Source organism: Vombatus ursinus, unplaced genomic scaffold, assembly GCF_900497805.2.
Source record: "Vombatus ursinus unplaced genomic scaffold, bare-nosed wombat genome assembly UNPS02009132.1, whole genome shotgun sequence".
In the NCBI taxonomy this organism is placed as follows: Eukaryota; Metazoa; Chordata; class Mammalia; order Diprotodontia; family Vombatidae; genus Vombatus; species Vombatus ursinus.
Window position 1 is genome coordinate 4,164,830 of NW_020948910.1, and position 14,533 is coordinate 4,179,362.

Below are 14,533 nucleotides of genomic sequence, written 5' to 3' on the forward strand. Positions count from 1 at the left end.
CCACAATAGTTCCAAAGGACTCATGATGAAAAATGCTATCTTCCTTCAGAGAAAGATCTGATGAACTCTGAGTGTAGATTAAAGCATATTTTTTTTTTTTTACTTTCTTTATTTTTCATGCTTTTTTTTTTGGCAACATACCTAATGTGGAAATGTTTTGTGTTATTTCAACTATATAATGGATGTCATATTGCTTGACTTCTCAATGGGTGGGGGAGGAACTTGGGGAAGAGAGAGAATTTAGAATTCAAAATTTAAAAAAAGAAAGTTAAAAAATAATTTAAAAACCCAAATTACTTATGTTTAGTTCCTTAATAATACTTATTTATAAAATATGAATATTCAATTTTTTCTCTTAAGAAGAATACCTATCAGATAGAATAATGATTTTGGTTTTAGGTTTCAAGTTTATGGAGATATAAATACATTTACTAAGAAAGTCTTCAGAAATTTTCTTTATAGAATTTCCCTGCTCCTTAAAATTTCAAGTAATAATAAAAATAAAAATCCTTCCCCTCATATACTTTTAAGCAAGAACAAATTTATTATATCTTTATGGAATTTGGCTAATACTATAGTTCCTATAGATGAATCATCTATAATATATACCATAGGAATAGGGACTGAGTCTATGATTTCTTTGTTACCTTCTTTGTACTTCATAGTCTTTGAGAGTCTCTTAGAGAATGGACAGCTTAAGTAACTTGCCCAGGGTCACAGACCCAGTCTGCATCAGAGATGGGACTGGAACATAGGCCTTCCTGGATTTTAGGCTAGTTTTCTAGCTACTGTGCTATGCTGCCTCTATGTGGTAATATAGATATTACTGTCAATTTTCTGCAGTCATTCCAAGTGACCATTTAAAATTATTCACAAGATTATAGTCTTGTTTATTTTCTCCACATTTCCTTTACTTATGTTTCAACTAAATACTGACCAATTCATTTCCACTTGGTTGAAAGTTTATAGAGAATCACTCTGGTTATAATATGTACTTGTGGGCAAGTTCACATGTTCTATGTATATTTTATATTTCTGGTTAGCTCATTACAGTGTATTCTAACCTGAGAAGCTGTGAGCCCTCCTGCTTATGAGACTATTTCTAATAATAAATATTTAATAATTCAGCATACAGATCTGTGCCATTATGCAAGTAATTAAAGCAGTGTTTCCCATGTTTTTTTTTAATTCCAGTCTTTGACATCAGAGAACTTTTTAAGATAGAAAAAGTGCTATATACATCTATGTATGTTGTCATTATTTGAAGGAACATAGTATGGTAGATAGAGACTGCCTTAGACATTTGCTGTGTGACCCTAAGCAGAAAATCACTTAAATCTGATATGCCTCAGTTTCCTCATCTATAAAATGGGGATAACAATAGCAACCTACTTCCCAGTATTGTAAAGCTAGGGATAGGAACTAGACCTATGATTTCATTGGTTTAAGGAACTCCCAGGTGAGGAAACTCCAACTATCAGTGAAGGTTTGCACTTCCTCTGTGACCTGTAGTTTGAAAGAGCTGCCTAGAGCACTGACTGAGAGGCTAAGTGACATACCCAGTATGTGTCAGGGGTGGGACTTGAGCTGGGGTCTTTTGACCTCCAAGGCTATTCTATTGACTATGTTAAACTTCCATTTTTATTGTGAGGATCAAATGAAATGTAAAGTGCTTTGCAAACCTTAAACTGTTATTTAACTGTGAGCTATTATCACTATGTATAGTTTCAGGTTATCTCTATTCAGAGGAGGTAGCTAGGTGGCTCTGTGGTTGGAGCACTGGGCCTGGAGTCAGGAAGATCTGAATTCAAATTTGGCCTTAGACACTTAGTAGCAGTGTGACCCTGAGCAAATCACTTAACCTCTTTTTGCCTTTCTCCACTGGAGAAGGAAATGGCAAACCACTCCAGTATCTTTGCTAAAACAAACAAATAAACAAAAAACTCATAGATAGTATGGTCCACACAGTAATGAAGAGTCAGACATGACTGAACAACAACATCTCTATTCAAGGGGCCTAAAAAGTTAATACTATAATATTCATGTACACATTCCTTGCATTTATGGTACACTTAATTAGTGACCATCTCAGGTAAGAAGCAATTGCCAACAGACCACTATAATAGCTTTCTCAATTTTCACAATTCCTTGGTCTTTAGGTAAATTAACAGTTCCTTGTGGGTCCCCCTAGAAAATTCCTTGTCATATTTTCATATACATTTTGAGGAATTACAGAATAATTCATTTTATCTGTGTATCTCAGGAAGAGAATACCTTATACCTTGATGAAAGCTAGGGGTTATGCCAGACAATCTAGAATTTCCTTCCAGACACAAAGCCTGTGGTTGCCTGACTATACTTTGCTATATAGTTTAATTTTTAATTAAAATTTAATCTTTTATCTAGTTTGCCTCTATATGTTTGAGAATATTCTAAAGTTTTGGAATGAAGTAGATTATGTTTGCCTAAACAACTTCATTCTTGATCTTGATGACTCTTCAAAATGATTTCTGTTCTTCTAAAATTGTGATGGATAGTCACTACAGAGTTAAAAAAAAAAAAAAAGAAAGAAAACCCCAACCTAAAATGCTGAAATTACATGCACAAAAGTGTTGAGATGTATGGTCTGCAAATCCATGAGTTTCAGCATAGCTCTAATGTAACTCAAGTGACAGGTTTGATTCTTTCATGGGATACTCCTAACATTCCATCTCATGACCATAAATGCATTCTTAATACCAGCTAGCTCTCTTGCAAATGCATGCCACTAGTCACGTAGACAAATTGGTAACAGAATATTGATTATAAGTGTTTTATCACTACTAGAAATACAACTTAAGGAGCATAACCCAAAGAGTGATTCAGAATTGTTATCGTCAAGGAGAAAATACAGCATCAATATTATCAGCTACCAGAACTTGACTAAAAAAAAAAACAAACTACTGTATGGAAATTTTCAACTTACATATTTAATAAATTAGGAAATGGAGCCTTTAATGACAACTGATACTTATCTTGGTGGAAGGTTGCTGCATTGGATCAAGAGCTATATATAAAGAAGGAGTTAAAGTGCTAAAAAAAAAAAAGGTGTTGAATTATTATTTTCAAAACACCATCCCAAAGAGCAAACCTCTCGAAGTGCACATAAGTGTCATTAAGTAAGAGCAACCAGTACATAACCAAGAGCATTGAGTTTACAGGTATATAACTTTAAATGGGAATACTTGGGATAAAGTAGTGCTGTCGTCCTAATAAAGAAAGATACAGAGCTGTACGGTTTCTCTAGACTATATTTACAGGACTAGGCCAAGCAACAGCGTCTAACTTCTTTAGCCGAATTAGTCTCAAATTCTCAAAATGTACCTCATTATTCCCTTTCTAGTTTCAAAAAGTGACCTCTTTCATTCTCATTCAGAGCATATATCAGAAAACTAAATTTCTGTTTTTAAATGTGATTATTTCTTTCCCAGACACTTTTTTTTTTAAGGAATAGCTTTATCAGTGATGACTATTTTAATTTCCTCTAATCTGGAAATAAATTTTATGAGACTTGGTTACTGTGAAAAATATTTGGAAGAATCTTTACAAATTTGCTTTCTATACTAGATATTTTTAAACAGACTGCAAAACATTTTCTCATAGATAAAATTCTGTTCCTCTTCCTCTAAATATATTAATTTTTTCACAGTATATGAAAAGAGCAGATATTCCAAACTTTCATTCTCTTTATCTCCCAATACCACTTTGGCTTCTTGTCTTTTTTGAAATTACCTCTTTGCCTACATTATGGTGAAAATTGAAACCAGTAGTACTGAATGCCTTCATCTCCTTTTCCATCTCTCAAAACCCTTCTCTAACTTCACCTGACCAGGGCTAACACCTCTACCTGTATTCTTGCTCCTACTCTATCCTATCCTACTCTACCCTATCCTATCCTGACTGTCTCTCTCTAACACATGCATACCCACACCCACACACTCTCAGTGCTGAAATTTTTCTTTTTTAGGCAACTGGGGTTAAGTGACTTGCCCAGAGTCACACAGCTACTAAGTGTCAAGTGTTTGGTCTGAGGCTGGATTTGAACTCAGGTCCTCCTGACCTCAGGGCCGGTGCTCAATCCATTGTGCCACCTACCTGCCTCCTCAGTGCTGAAATCTTGATGGATACACTCACTTGATGGATCCATGTCCTTTTTCTGTGTACTTGCACAATCTAAGATCCATGATTGGAACACATTTCCTCCTCATCTCTGCCTCTCACAATCCGTTGTGTAGCTTTCTCTGATCCCTCTAGTCTTTAGCACCCTTGAACTCCCCAAATTACTTTGTATTTACTTAACACTCTGCATGTTATAGCCCCTAAATGAACAATAAGCTCCTTAATGGTAGAAACCGTTTGGTTTTTGTATCTCTAGAGTAGGTGCTTAATGTTTATTGTATTGGTCTTAATTAAAATGAAAACTTATCATTGAGTGTGCATGTTTATTTAGTTGTTTATCAAAATTATACTTTTCTTTTTATAACCTGCATACAAGGAACACCAAATGTGATAGAATACATATAAATACAATGACTGGATTTCACTTTTGACACATCCTTCCTTAAATGGGGAGGAGGAAGGGAAGAATGAGGGGTGGGTACAGGAATTGGTACTAAGTGGGCTCAAATTAGGGCCTAACACATGTCCTACAGTGAAAAATAAGATAGAATACTGAAAATATACACATTTCTATACATAGGGTATTCTAAAAGTCTTAGAGCAGTTTTAAATAATTGAAGCATTAGAGATCTTCCTTCAACATCATCGATATTATAAATGGGGAAACTGAGGTGAAGTTACTGAATTGTCTAAACACCCATAGGGCATGAGTAACAGAACCAGAGTTCAAACCCAAAGTTTCTCAGAATTAGAATGTACTTGCACAGGAATCCCAACTCTAACATCCCTTAGAAGAGGTTATCCGGTTTCTACTAAACGACCTCTAACGAATGGAAATCACTCTTCCATCTTATTCCATTTTTGGATAACTCAAAGCATCAGGCAATTTTCCCTTACACCAAAACTATGCCATAACTTTGACCTATTGGTCCTAGTTCTACTCTTTTGAGGCAAGTAGAACAAACCTAATCCCTTTTCTATGTGACTGCTCTTCAGAATATTTGAAGACAGCTATTACATTCTCCCTTGGTCTTCTTCCATCTTCTCTTTACATCCTGACTCTAAACATCTCTAGTTGTTTTCACTGAACTTTGTAGGACATGGTCTCCAACTCTCTCATTATTATGTTTGTTATTATCCTTCCTAAAATATGCAATCCAGAAGTCAATACTCCAGAAATGGCTTAACCATCACTAACTACAGCTGTTCTCTCTCTCGCTCTCTCTCTCTCTCTCTCTCTCTCAACCCATCTTTCTTATGGTTGCATAAGACTGAGGTCATGCTACTGACTCACACTGAACTTATACTTTGATACACTCTGAGATCTTGCTACACCTCTTTATGAAATGCTTATGCCACTAATTCTTTTTAAAAAACTTCAAATACTAACCTTTAATATTAGATTCCTAAAAACACATTATAAATAATTTTCTCATAGCCAAAACTGAGTTTTTCTTCCTCCAAATCTAATATTATTTATTTTGTTCACAATGGGTAAAAACAACAGATAATCCAAACCTTCATTTACTTGAAGCCCCCAGTATCACTCTTGGCCTCTTCTAGATGACCTCACTGGCTACACTTTATGGAAAAAATTGAAGTCAGCAGTTGTGAACTCTGCCATCTCTACTTCATCTCTCACAACCTTTCTACAACTTCACCTGAACACTATTCTTTTACTTCAGTCATTCCTTCTTGCCAAGCCTAATTGGGCTACATTAACAAGTCACTCAACCTTTCTAAGCCTCAGTTCCCCCATATACAAAATGGGGATAATTATAACTATCTCAGAGCATTATGGTGAAGATCAGGTAATATAATATATGTAAAGTGTTTTATTTTGACCAAATCTTATATTTACTCCCATCATATTTCTTCTTAGATTTAGCCTATCATTCTAACTTGTCAATATATTTTTGGGTATTGACTTCTTAACATGTTAACTATCCCAGTTGCAAATTTGACATGAATGCCATATATCTGTCCATCCAAGTCATTAATAAAAATGTTAATCTACACAGGACTAATAGCTGATCCCTAAGGTATTCCACTAGAGACTGCCTCCCAACTGACATAAACTCATTAATGACTGCTCTTTCAAACTTGCAAAAGTCCATTCAAACAATTCTGAAACCACTTAACTGTACTATCATCTAGTTTAAATCTCTCCATCTTGTCCACAATGAAAGCACCAAAAATTACCAGTTGCTTCGCTGAAACATAGGAAGGCTAAGTCTATGTTACTTCCTTATCTATTAGTACAGTAACCCTTTCAAAAACATGAATGCAATTAATCTAGAATGAGTTGTTTTTAACAAAACCATTCTGACTCTAACATAATTAGTACTTTCATTTCTTAGTGCTCACAATTCATTTCCTTTAATAATTAATAATATCCACACTTTTATTAAGGAATCACAGTCAAGATAATCATTCTTTAATTGAAAAAGAATTCATCTTCCATTTTCTGAAAATTGAGATAGTATTTGCCCATCTCCAATCTTGGGAAGGCTCTCTCATTCTTCACAATTTTTCATGGTAGAAAGAAGACCTATTTTTCCATAGCACATCTGTCTATAGATAGATGGGATGGCAAAATATTTATTAAGCACTTACTATGTGCCAAGTACCATGCTAAGAGCTAGAGATATAAATGGAAAATCAAGATGGTCCCCGATCTCAAGAAGCTCACATTGTAACTAGGGAAGACAAGACATGAAGGAGGGCTTAAATGCATGGGAGATGGAAAGACCAGTTAGTACTTGGTTTCTGGCAGGGAAACTAACAGGGGATATAGTAATATGAAAAGTTCTATAGTAGAATATTAGCTGTGAAGCAGAACTTGCTATAAAATAGTTATTCTGCAACTTGTTCCCTTGGGTTTATTACTAGAAATAACAGAGTAACTTGAATTATAGCTCTGTTTCACATTGAACATGGAACCTTTGCAATGACTTCAAGTACAGCCACATACATAGGGAATCACCAATGCACATATCAGTGCTCCAGTATAAGGGCTCCTAACTAACTGCATAAGCAAGTCACTTAACTTGTCTGGGCCCCAGGTTCTTCAGTATAAAATGAGGCTACACTAGATACTACTTAAGGTCCCTTTCCAGCTTGAATAATCTATGAATACGGAATCATATTATAGGAAAATCTGAATCTACATACACATGGATATACTTTGATATTGTTTGTGTCAAAAACAATTGTTGTTTGCAAAAGTAATGTTTGAGGGAGAATTTCTTGAAATAGCAAGTTATTACTCATTTTAGATAATTTGATTCACAAATTTAATCTACACATGCAAATTTTAAGAAATAAGTCTGCTAGATAAAACTAAGCATATATGTATTTTGTATATGCAGCATGATGTAATGGATAGCAAGCTGGCCTTCAAGTCAGGAAGACCTGGGTTCAAGCCCTACTCTGATCCATAATGGCCATATGACTCTGGGCAAATCACTTAACCTGCCAGTACTCTATGCAATTCTCTAAGACTGTTAAATTGCAGAGAAGGTGCCAGCTTGTGATGGTAGAGGGAATTTTCTTATCCCAGAGTTCCCTATATCAGTGAAATTATAAGTTCAGTTTCTATCTTCAGAATGTATCTGTGTACATGTGAGTGTGTTTATAATGCTATAAATTTGAATTATATAGTATTGGATGCCAAAAAGAAAAAGAACAGGATTATAATAATTCTTTGAGGAGCCACTAAAATTGAAGTCTCATTCTGGCTAAACTATGACAGAAGCCAATGGCTTGCTTCCATAATCCCCAAAGTTTTCAAAGTATTCTTAAGCAAGAGTTTCTTTTCTGGGTAACAGGTTATAGCTGAGCCAGGATAACAGATGATTAGGTGATATCAATGATAATAATAGCACTTCAAAGTTTTCAAAGCATCTTACATATATTAGCACATTTGATCCTCACAGACACTTTATGAGGTAGATTCTTTTATTATCTCCACTATAAAGATGAAGAAACTGAGGCTCAGAATGGTTAAGTGATCTCTCTAGGATCATAAAGCTAGTAAGTGTCTAAAGGAGGATTTGAACAGGTCTTCCTGACTTGAAATCTGATATTATAATCCTCTGTGTAATGCTCCCTGGCTAGAGCCCATGAAATGATACTAAGATTCATTTGGAAGAACAAAAGGTCCAGAATACCAAGGGAACTAACAAAAAGAAATGCAGGGGAAGGTAGCCTAGCCATTTCAGATCTTAAATTGTATTATAAAGCAGCAATCATCAAAACTGCTTGGTACTAGCTAAGAAATAGAGTGGTGGATCTGTGGAATAGGTTAAGTATACAAGACACAGTAGTTAATGACTACAGTAATCTATTATTTGATAAACCCAAAGACCTCAGCTTCTGGGATAAGAACTCACTCTTTGACAAAAATTGCTGGGAAAACTGGAAAAAAGTATGGCAGGAACTAGGCATAGATCAAAATCTCACACCATATACAAAATAAAGTCAAAACAGGTTCATGATTTAGCTATAAAGGCTGATACTGTAATCAAACTGGGAGAGCAAGAAATAGTTTACCTATCAGATTTATGGAGAATAGAAAAATTTATGACCAAACAGGAGATAGAGAACATTATGAAAAGCAAAATGGGTAACTTTGATTACATTAAATTGAAAAGATTTTGCACAAAGTCAATGCTACCAATATTAGAAGGGTAGAAAAATTTTAAACTCAAAAGCATATGGAAGTGATTATTGATAAATCAAAATAAATTAATAAAAAAATTCATGTTTCTTCTAAAAGAAAACATCTTAGTATTACTGTACATGCAATGCAGTTATTTTAATGTTCTTAAAAACAAGACATTTTAAAATAAAAGTTATCCAGGCTTCGCTCCCAAACTGCCATATTAATTCATTTGTAATGATTACTAAAATAATAATACTTCTGGGACTTAAACTTGGAGTTTGGAAAAAAAGCATAAAGGGTTTCAAAACTTTTAACAGCTGATTTGAAGTTAAAAAGTGTTTGATCAACCCACCTTGTAAACTGTCGACTCTCTTCATGGACTTCCATTTCTGTACTTTTAAATTCATTTAACTCTTTCCTTATTGCTGCCTAGAAAGAGAAAACAGATAAATAAAACTTTAGTTGGGCTATATATTTAATCTGAGTGCATATATTTCCCGTAGATGGTTACTAGTGAAATTTCTTGTAGGGTAAGGGAATTTACAACAAAGAAAGAAATGCTGCTTCTAATTATTTAGAGAAAAAGAAATTTTCTAGAAGACTATAGAGTGAAGAAAGACCTTGGAAACTGTGCTATAATTCAGAAACCCAATTGTGGAGAACTAATCTGTCCTTTACCACTTGCAGGTAACTTTGGCAGAAGATATAGGATTGAGAAAGGTAAAGGTAATGGGATCAAAACCTCTGTGTGAATATGAAACAAGGGAATTGAGGTTGGGTATACTTGGGGGAAAAACAGAAAAATGATATCAATAAAACCAAAATGTAAAATTGTTATATCAGATGAGAATCGGAGCAGAAAAAACAAAAATGACTGAAACAAAATTTAAATTGTGACACTAGATTAGTCCCTCCATGAAGGGAGGGACTAGATGGCGTCTGCATTTCCTGGAGCAACTTGCATGGTACCTTACACATAGGAAGTACTCAATCACCCTCTGTTTCATTGAGGGTGTTTGCTGTTTAACCATTTGAGGAAGAAAGCAGTACCCAGGTTGTTAATCAGTCAATAAACATTTATTAAGCACCTATTATGTGCCAGACATTGTGTTAAGTACTGAGGATACAAAGAAAGGCAAATGAGAGCCCCTGATCTCAAGGAGCTCTCTTATTATTGCCTCATATGACATGAGACCTCTGATGGCAGAGACTTGGAGTGTCCTGCTACCCCTGAGCCCAGAGTCTGAGCCTGAGTTGAGAAAACCCCTCTATTCTGCTGCCTATTTCTCTCGTAAAGAAAATGGGAGGAACAGTAATTCTTAACTTTCACTCGGTTTAATCTTATTGGGTGGGTATATGGTTGCCATTTAATCTACAGTTTTCCTCACCTACCACTGCCAAGGCAATAGGAAGCCAAACATAGGCAGCAAAACACAAGTCTGTAGCAGAGCTCAAGCCCCAATTTTCCCTGGGACTCATTGCATATATAATGAGTATATGAGATGGGATTTGGACAACCAGGCAATAGGACAACCCGATAAACAAACAAGAAAAAGAGAGGTTCTCTCTCACCCATACACTCAACTAGAAGTTACCTATCTTGCAATTTTTATTGGAATTTTTTTTTTTACTGAGATAATAGAGGCCTTTTGTTATGAGCTCCCTTCTTTCTCCTCTTTAAATCACGCAATTCTTCAGTGCTCTTCTCCTTTATTCTAGTCTTTGGTGAGGTAGCTCCTTCTTTTCACCAAGGCCAACCCCTCCCTTTATTGCATATACCCCAAACTTTCCAGCAGAAAAGATCACAACCATCTCTCCTCTTGCTATAATCTTCAATCTCTTTCTATCTACATCCTATCCTATCCTAGTGGCCTACAAACAGGGCCAAGTCTCCCACTTCCTTAAAAATCCTTCAATTGGACTTCTGTTGTGATAAGATAAGACAGTGAGGAAGGAAATCCTTGTAGCTCTCCAAAATTCCCCTCTAACTAACTTGAAAACTGACTCAGAACTGGTCTAGGAGCAGGGAAGCAGTTTGCCAGTACAGCAGGTCTACCTTACTGCGGTGGTAGGAGAACTAGGTCTCAGAGCAGCAACGGTCAGCTTCATAGCTGGGGGTCTGCAGCAAGGTTCTGAGCCAGGGGCAATCCACCAGTGAGACCCCACTCCCATTGCTGATCAACAGTGAGGCCTTACCCCTGGGGCAGACCAGCAATAAGATCGCTCCCCCATGCCAGCCAGCAGAAAGGCCCTGTTTCCATAGCAACCCAGCAGCAATGCCCCACACCTGAGGCAGGTCAGCAGAGAGATCTCTCAACCAATGCAAACCAGAAGTTAGGCTCTGAAGTCTAGTGAAAGCCAGCAGCAAGACCCTGAGCACCAGCACAAGAAGCTTGGGGCAGTGCAGAACTACAGTCCAACTCTCACATGAAAATATCATGGCACAAAATAGGCAGAAAAAAATGAGCCAAAAAAAAAAGAAAAGAAACAACAAAAAAAGAAAGAATTTGATTACAGAAAGTTACTATGGTGACACAGAGGATCAAGGCACAAACTTAAAAGAGGACAATAGTGTTAAAATGGCTACATATGAAGCATCAAAGCAAAATATAATTTGGTCTCAGGCCCAAAAAGAACTCCTAGAAAAGTTTTGAAAGAATTTTAAAAAGCAAATTAGAGAAGTAGAAGAAAAATTGGGAAAAGAAATGAGAGTAATACAAGAGAATCATGAAAAAAGAGTCAACAGCATGGACAAAGATACACAAAAATTCACCAAAGAAAATAACTCCCTAAAAAAATAGATTTGGCCAAATGGAAAAGGAAGTACAAAAGCTCACTGAAGAAAATAATTCCTTAAAACTTAGAATTGGGCAAATGGAATCCAATGACTCCATGAGACATCAAGATACAATAAAACAAAATTTAAAAAATTAAAAAACTGAAGAAAAGGTGAAATTTCTCATTGGAAAAACAACTGACTTGGAAAATAGATCTAGAAGAGATCATTTAAGAAGTAATGAATTATGGGGCAGCTAGGTAGTACAGTGGATAGAGCTCCAGCCTTGGAGTCAGGAGGACCTGAGTTCAAATCTGACCTCAGATACTTGACACTTACTAGCTGTGTGACCCTGACTGTCTCACCAAAAGAAGGCAAAAAATAAAAAAAAAAAAAAAAAAAAGAAGAAGAAGAAGAAGAAGTAATGAATTACCTGAAAGTTGTGATTTAAAAAAAAAAAGGTCTGGACAACATCTTTCAAGAAATTATCAAGAAAAGCTGTCCTGATATACTTGAACAAAAGGGAAAAACAGAAATTGAAAGAATTTACCAATTAGCACCTGAAAGAGATCCCAAAATGAAAACTCCCAGGAACATCATAGCCATATTCCAGAGCTCACAGAGCAAGGAGAAAGTACTATAAGCAGCCAAAAAGAAACAATTCAAATATCGTGGAGCTACAGTCAGGATTACCCAGGATCTGGCAGTTTCCACATTAAAGAACTGGAGGACTTGGGAATATGACATTTTGGAAGACAAAGGAATTAGGATTACAATGAAGAATCACCTATCCAGCAAAGCTGAATATAATCCTTCAGGGGAAAAAATGAACACTTAACAAAACAGAGGATTTTCAAGCATTTCTAATTAAAAGACCAGAGCTGAATAAAAATTTTGATCTCCAAATGCAAGACTGAAGGAAAACATAAAAAGGTAATCAAGAAATAAGAAAGATAAAACATGAGGTTCAATAAGGTTAAACTGTTTATATTTCTACATGGCCATATAATATTTGTAACTCTAAATGAAAGGGATGAATATTTACAAAAATGTAAATTATCCAGATTAACAGAAGAAGAAATAAAATACTCAAACAACCCTATTACTCTTAAGGGCAATGCCATCCTAGTCACCCAGGCCTGCAACCTGAGTTACCCCAACTACTCATTCTCATTCATCCCACATTGCCAATCACTTACCAAATCTTATCTCCACAATATCTCTCACATCTATCCTTCCTCTATCTTCATAAAGCCACCACCCTAGTCTAGGCTTTTTTGCCTCCTCACCTCTACCTCTTAAGATTCTCTAGTTTCTTTCTAGATTTATCTCAAGCGTCTATAAAAAGCCTTCCCCAATCTGTCCAGGTCTTAAGCCTCCTGCCCCAATCAACTGGTATCTGTTTTGTGTACACCTATTTTACTTTGTCTCTTTATCACTGTTTCTAGTACAGTGCCTACAACATCATAGACACTTTAATAAAGATTTGCTGAATGACTGATTTTTTAAAGGGCATGTGTGTATATGCATAAGGTACAAGTAGCAAACGAATAACCTTTACTGAAGGATAATAATCGAAGCTGAAGATTTTCTAAATCAAATAGCTTACCAATTGAAATAAAAGTTGCTATGCTAGTATAATAATTCTCTGACCTGTAGTGAGGCGGGTAAGCTGTGTCTCAGTCTAAAAAACTTCAGAAACCCAACAAGCATCCCAGTAATGATGATTGTCTCAGAACTTATTTTCACTTTAGAAAATCTAAACTAATACCTTTAATATTTGCCACAGCTGCCTGACTCAAGTTAGGCTTTCACTATGCTCAGATCTTACTAACCATGTAAAATTCATCATTTTACTCTCTTTATGGCATATCATAAAGTGATTTCTTATAAAGCAGATATTTGAAACAAATGTTTTTTTAATCGAATTTCCTGCCAATAAATAGCGTTTTGAATTGTTGCTAGTATCAGCTGTCCCTCCAAATCAGATTTTTTTCTCATTATGCCTTGAGAAAAAAAATTAATCCATTGCAATGAATAATAGCTCTTTTATTCTTTAAAGAACCTCAGTACAAATATTTGCATTTCAATGTGGGTGTACAGTCAGTGGGAGAACATTAATGTTGCAAATGACAGTATCCAATTTTAGTAGGGAATGGTTCTGGTCATGTTTTGAAATACAGAACATGATATTGTAGGCAGAAGAAGCTCAACTTACTGACAGGCCTTCCAAAATATTCTTTGAGAAAAGCTAACTTTAAAAAATTTAACATGACAAAGTATATCCCTACAGTAGGAAACCTATATTTGGTTCAGTACAACATAGCCTAACAAGTCTTAAAAAAAAATTATGCTCACTGTTGCATAATGTTATCCTAAAGATGAAGAAGCTTAACTTCCACCAATACTTAATTATGACAAATTAGGAAGAACCATTTCTGAGTGAGAATTCATTCTTCATAGTATACTCCAAAGGTTATGTGGTTTGTTCTCAAAGAAGACCGTGACATCAGGGAGATAATAACATGACTTGCAATTGACTTTGATTTGACGGAGGGAAACCCGTGCAAAGTAACCAGCCTCACTTTCTCCTCCAGAGCTATCTGGGTCCAGTGGCCAGATATTCATCAGGATAACTGGAGATGGCCCAGGATGCAGTAGGAGACCCTGGCCCTTTTAAGCTAAGGTCTTTTCAGGTTCTCATTTTGAGTGAGGCAATGCCCATTCAGCGAGTAGGCTTCTTTAGGAAGTAAGTCAAGGGATGGCCCCTTTAATTAAAAAAACAAAATCAAATCAGGAAGGGAAGACCCTCAGGGTTTCTGGCCAGAAGAGAAACAGTTACTATTTACATTCACTCTGAGCCAGGAGGGCCCAAAAAATAACCATTAAGTGGTGCTAGGGCAGGGACCTATTATTGTCCAATCTAAGAGATC

At 35.8% G+C, this 14,533-nt stretch overlaps 1 protein-coding gene across 3 annotated transcripts in view; it reads right to left on the bottom strand.

The window, feature by feature from the left end:
- PHACTR2 (phosphatase and actin regulator 2) overlaps window positions 1-14,533 on the bottom strand; it is a 173,581-nt gene that overhangs the window by 10,314 nt on the left and 148,734 nt on the right. For all 3 annotated transcript variants that reach the window (XM_027850729.1, XM_027850730.1, XM_027850728.1), the window contains one exon: window positions 9,177-9,253. In XM_027850729.1, coding sequence (XP_027706530.1) covers window positions 9,177-9,253 — 77 coding nt within the window. The remainder of the gene's footprint in view (window positions 1-9,176; window positions 9,254-14,533) is intronic.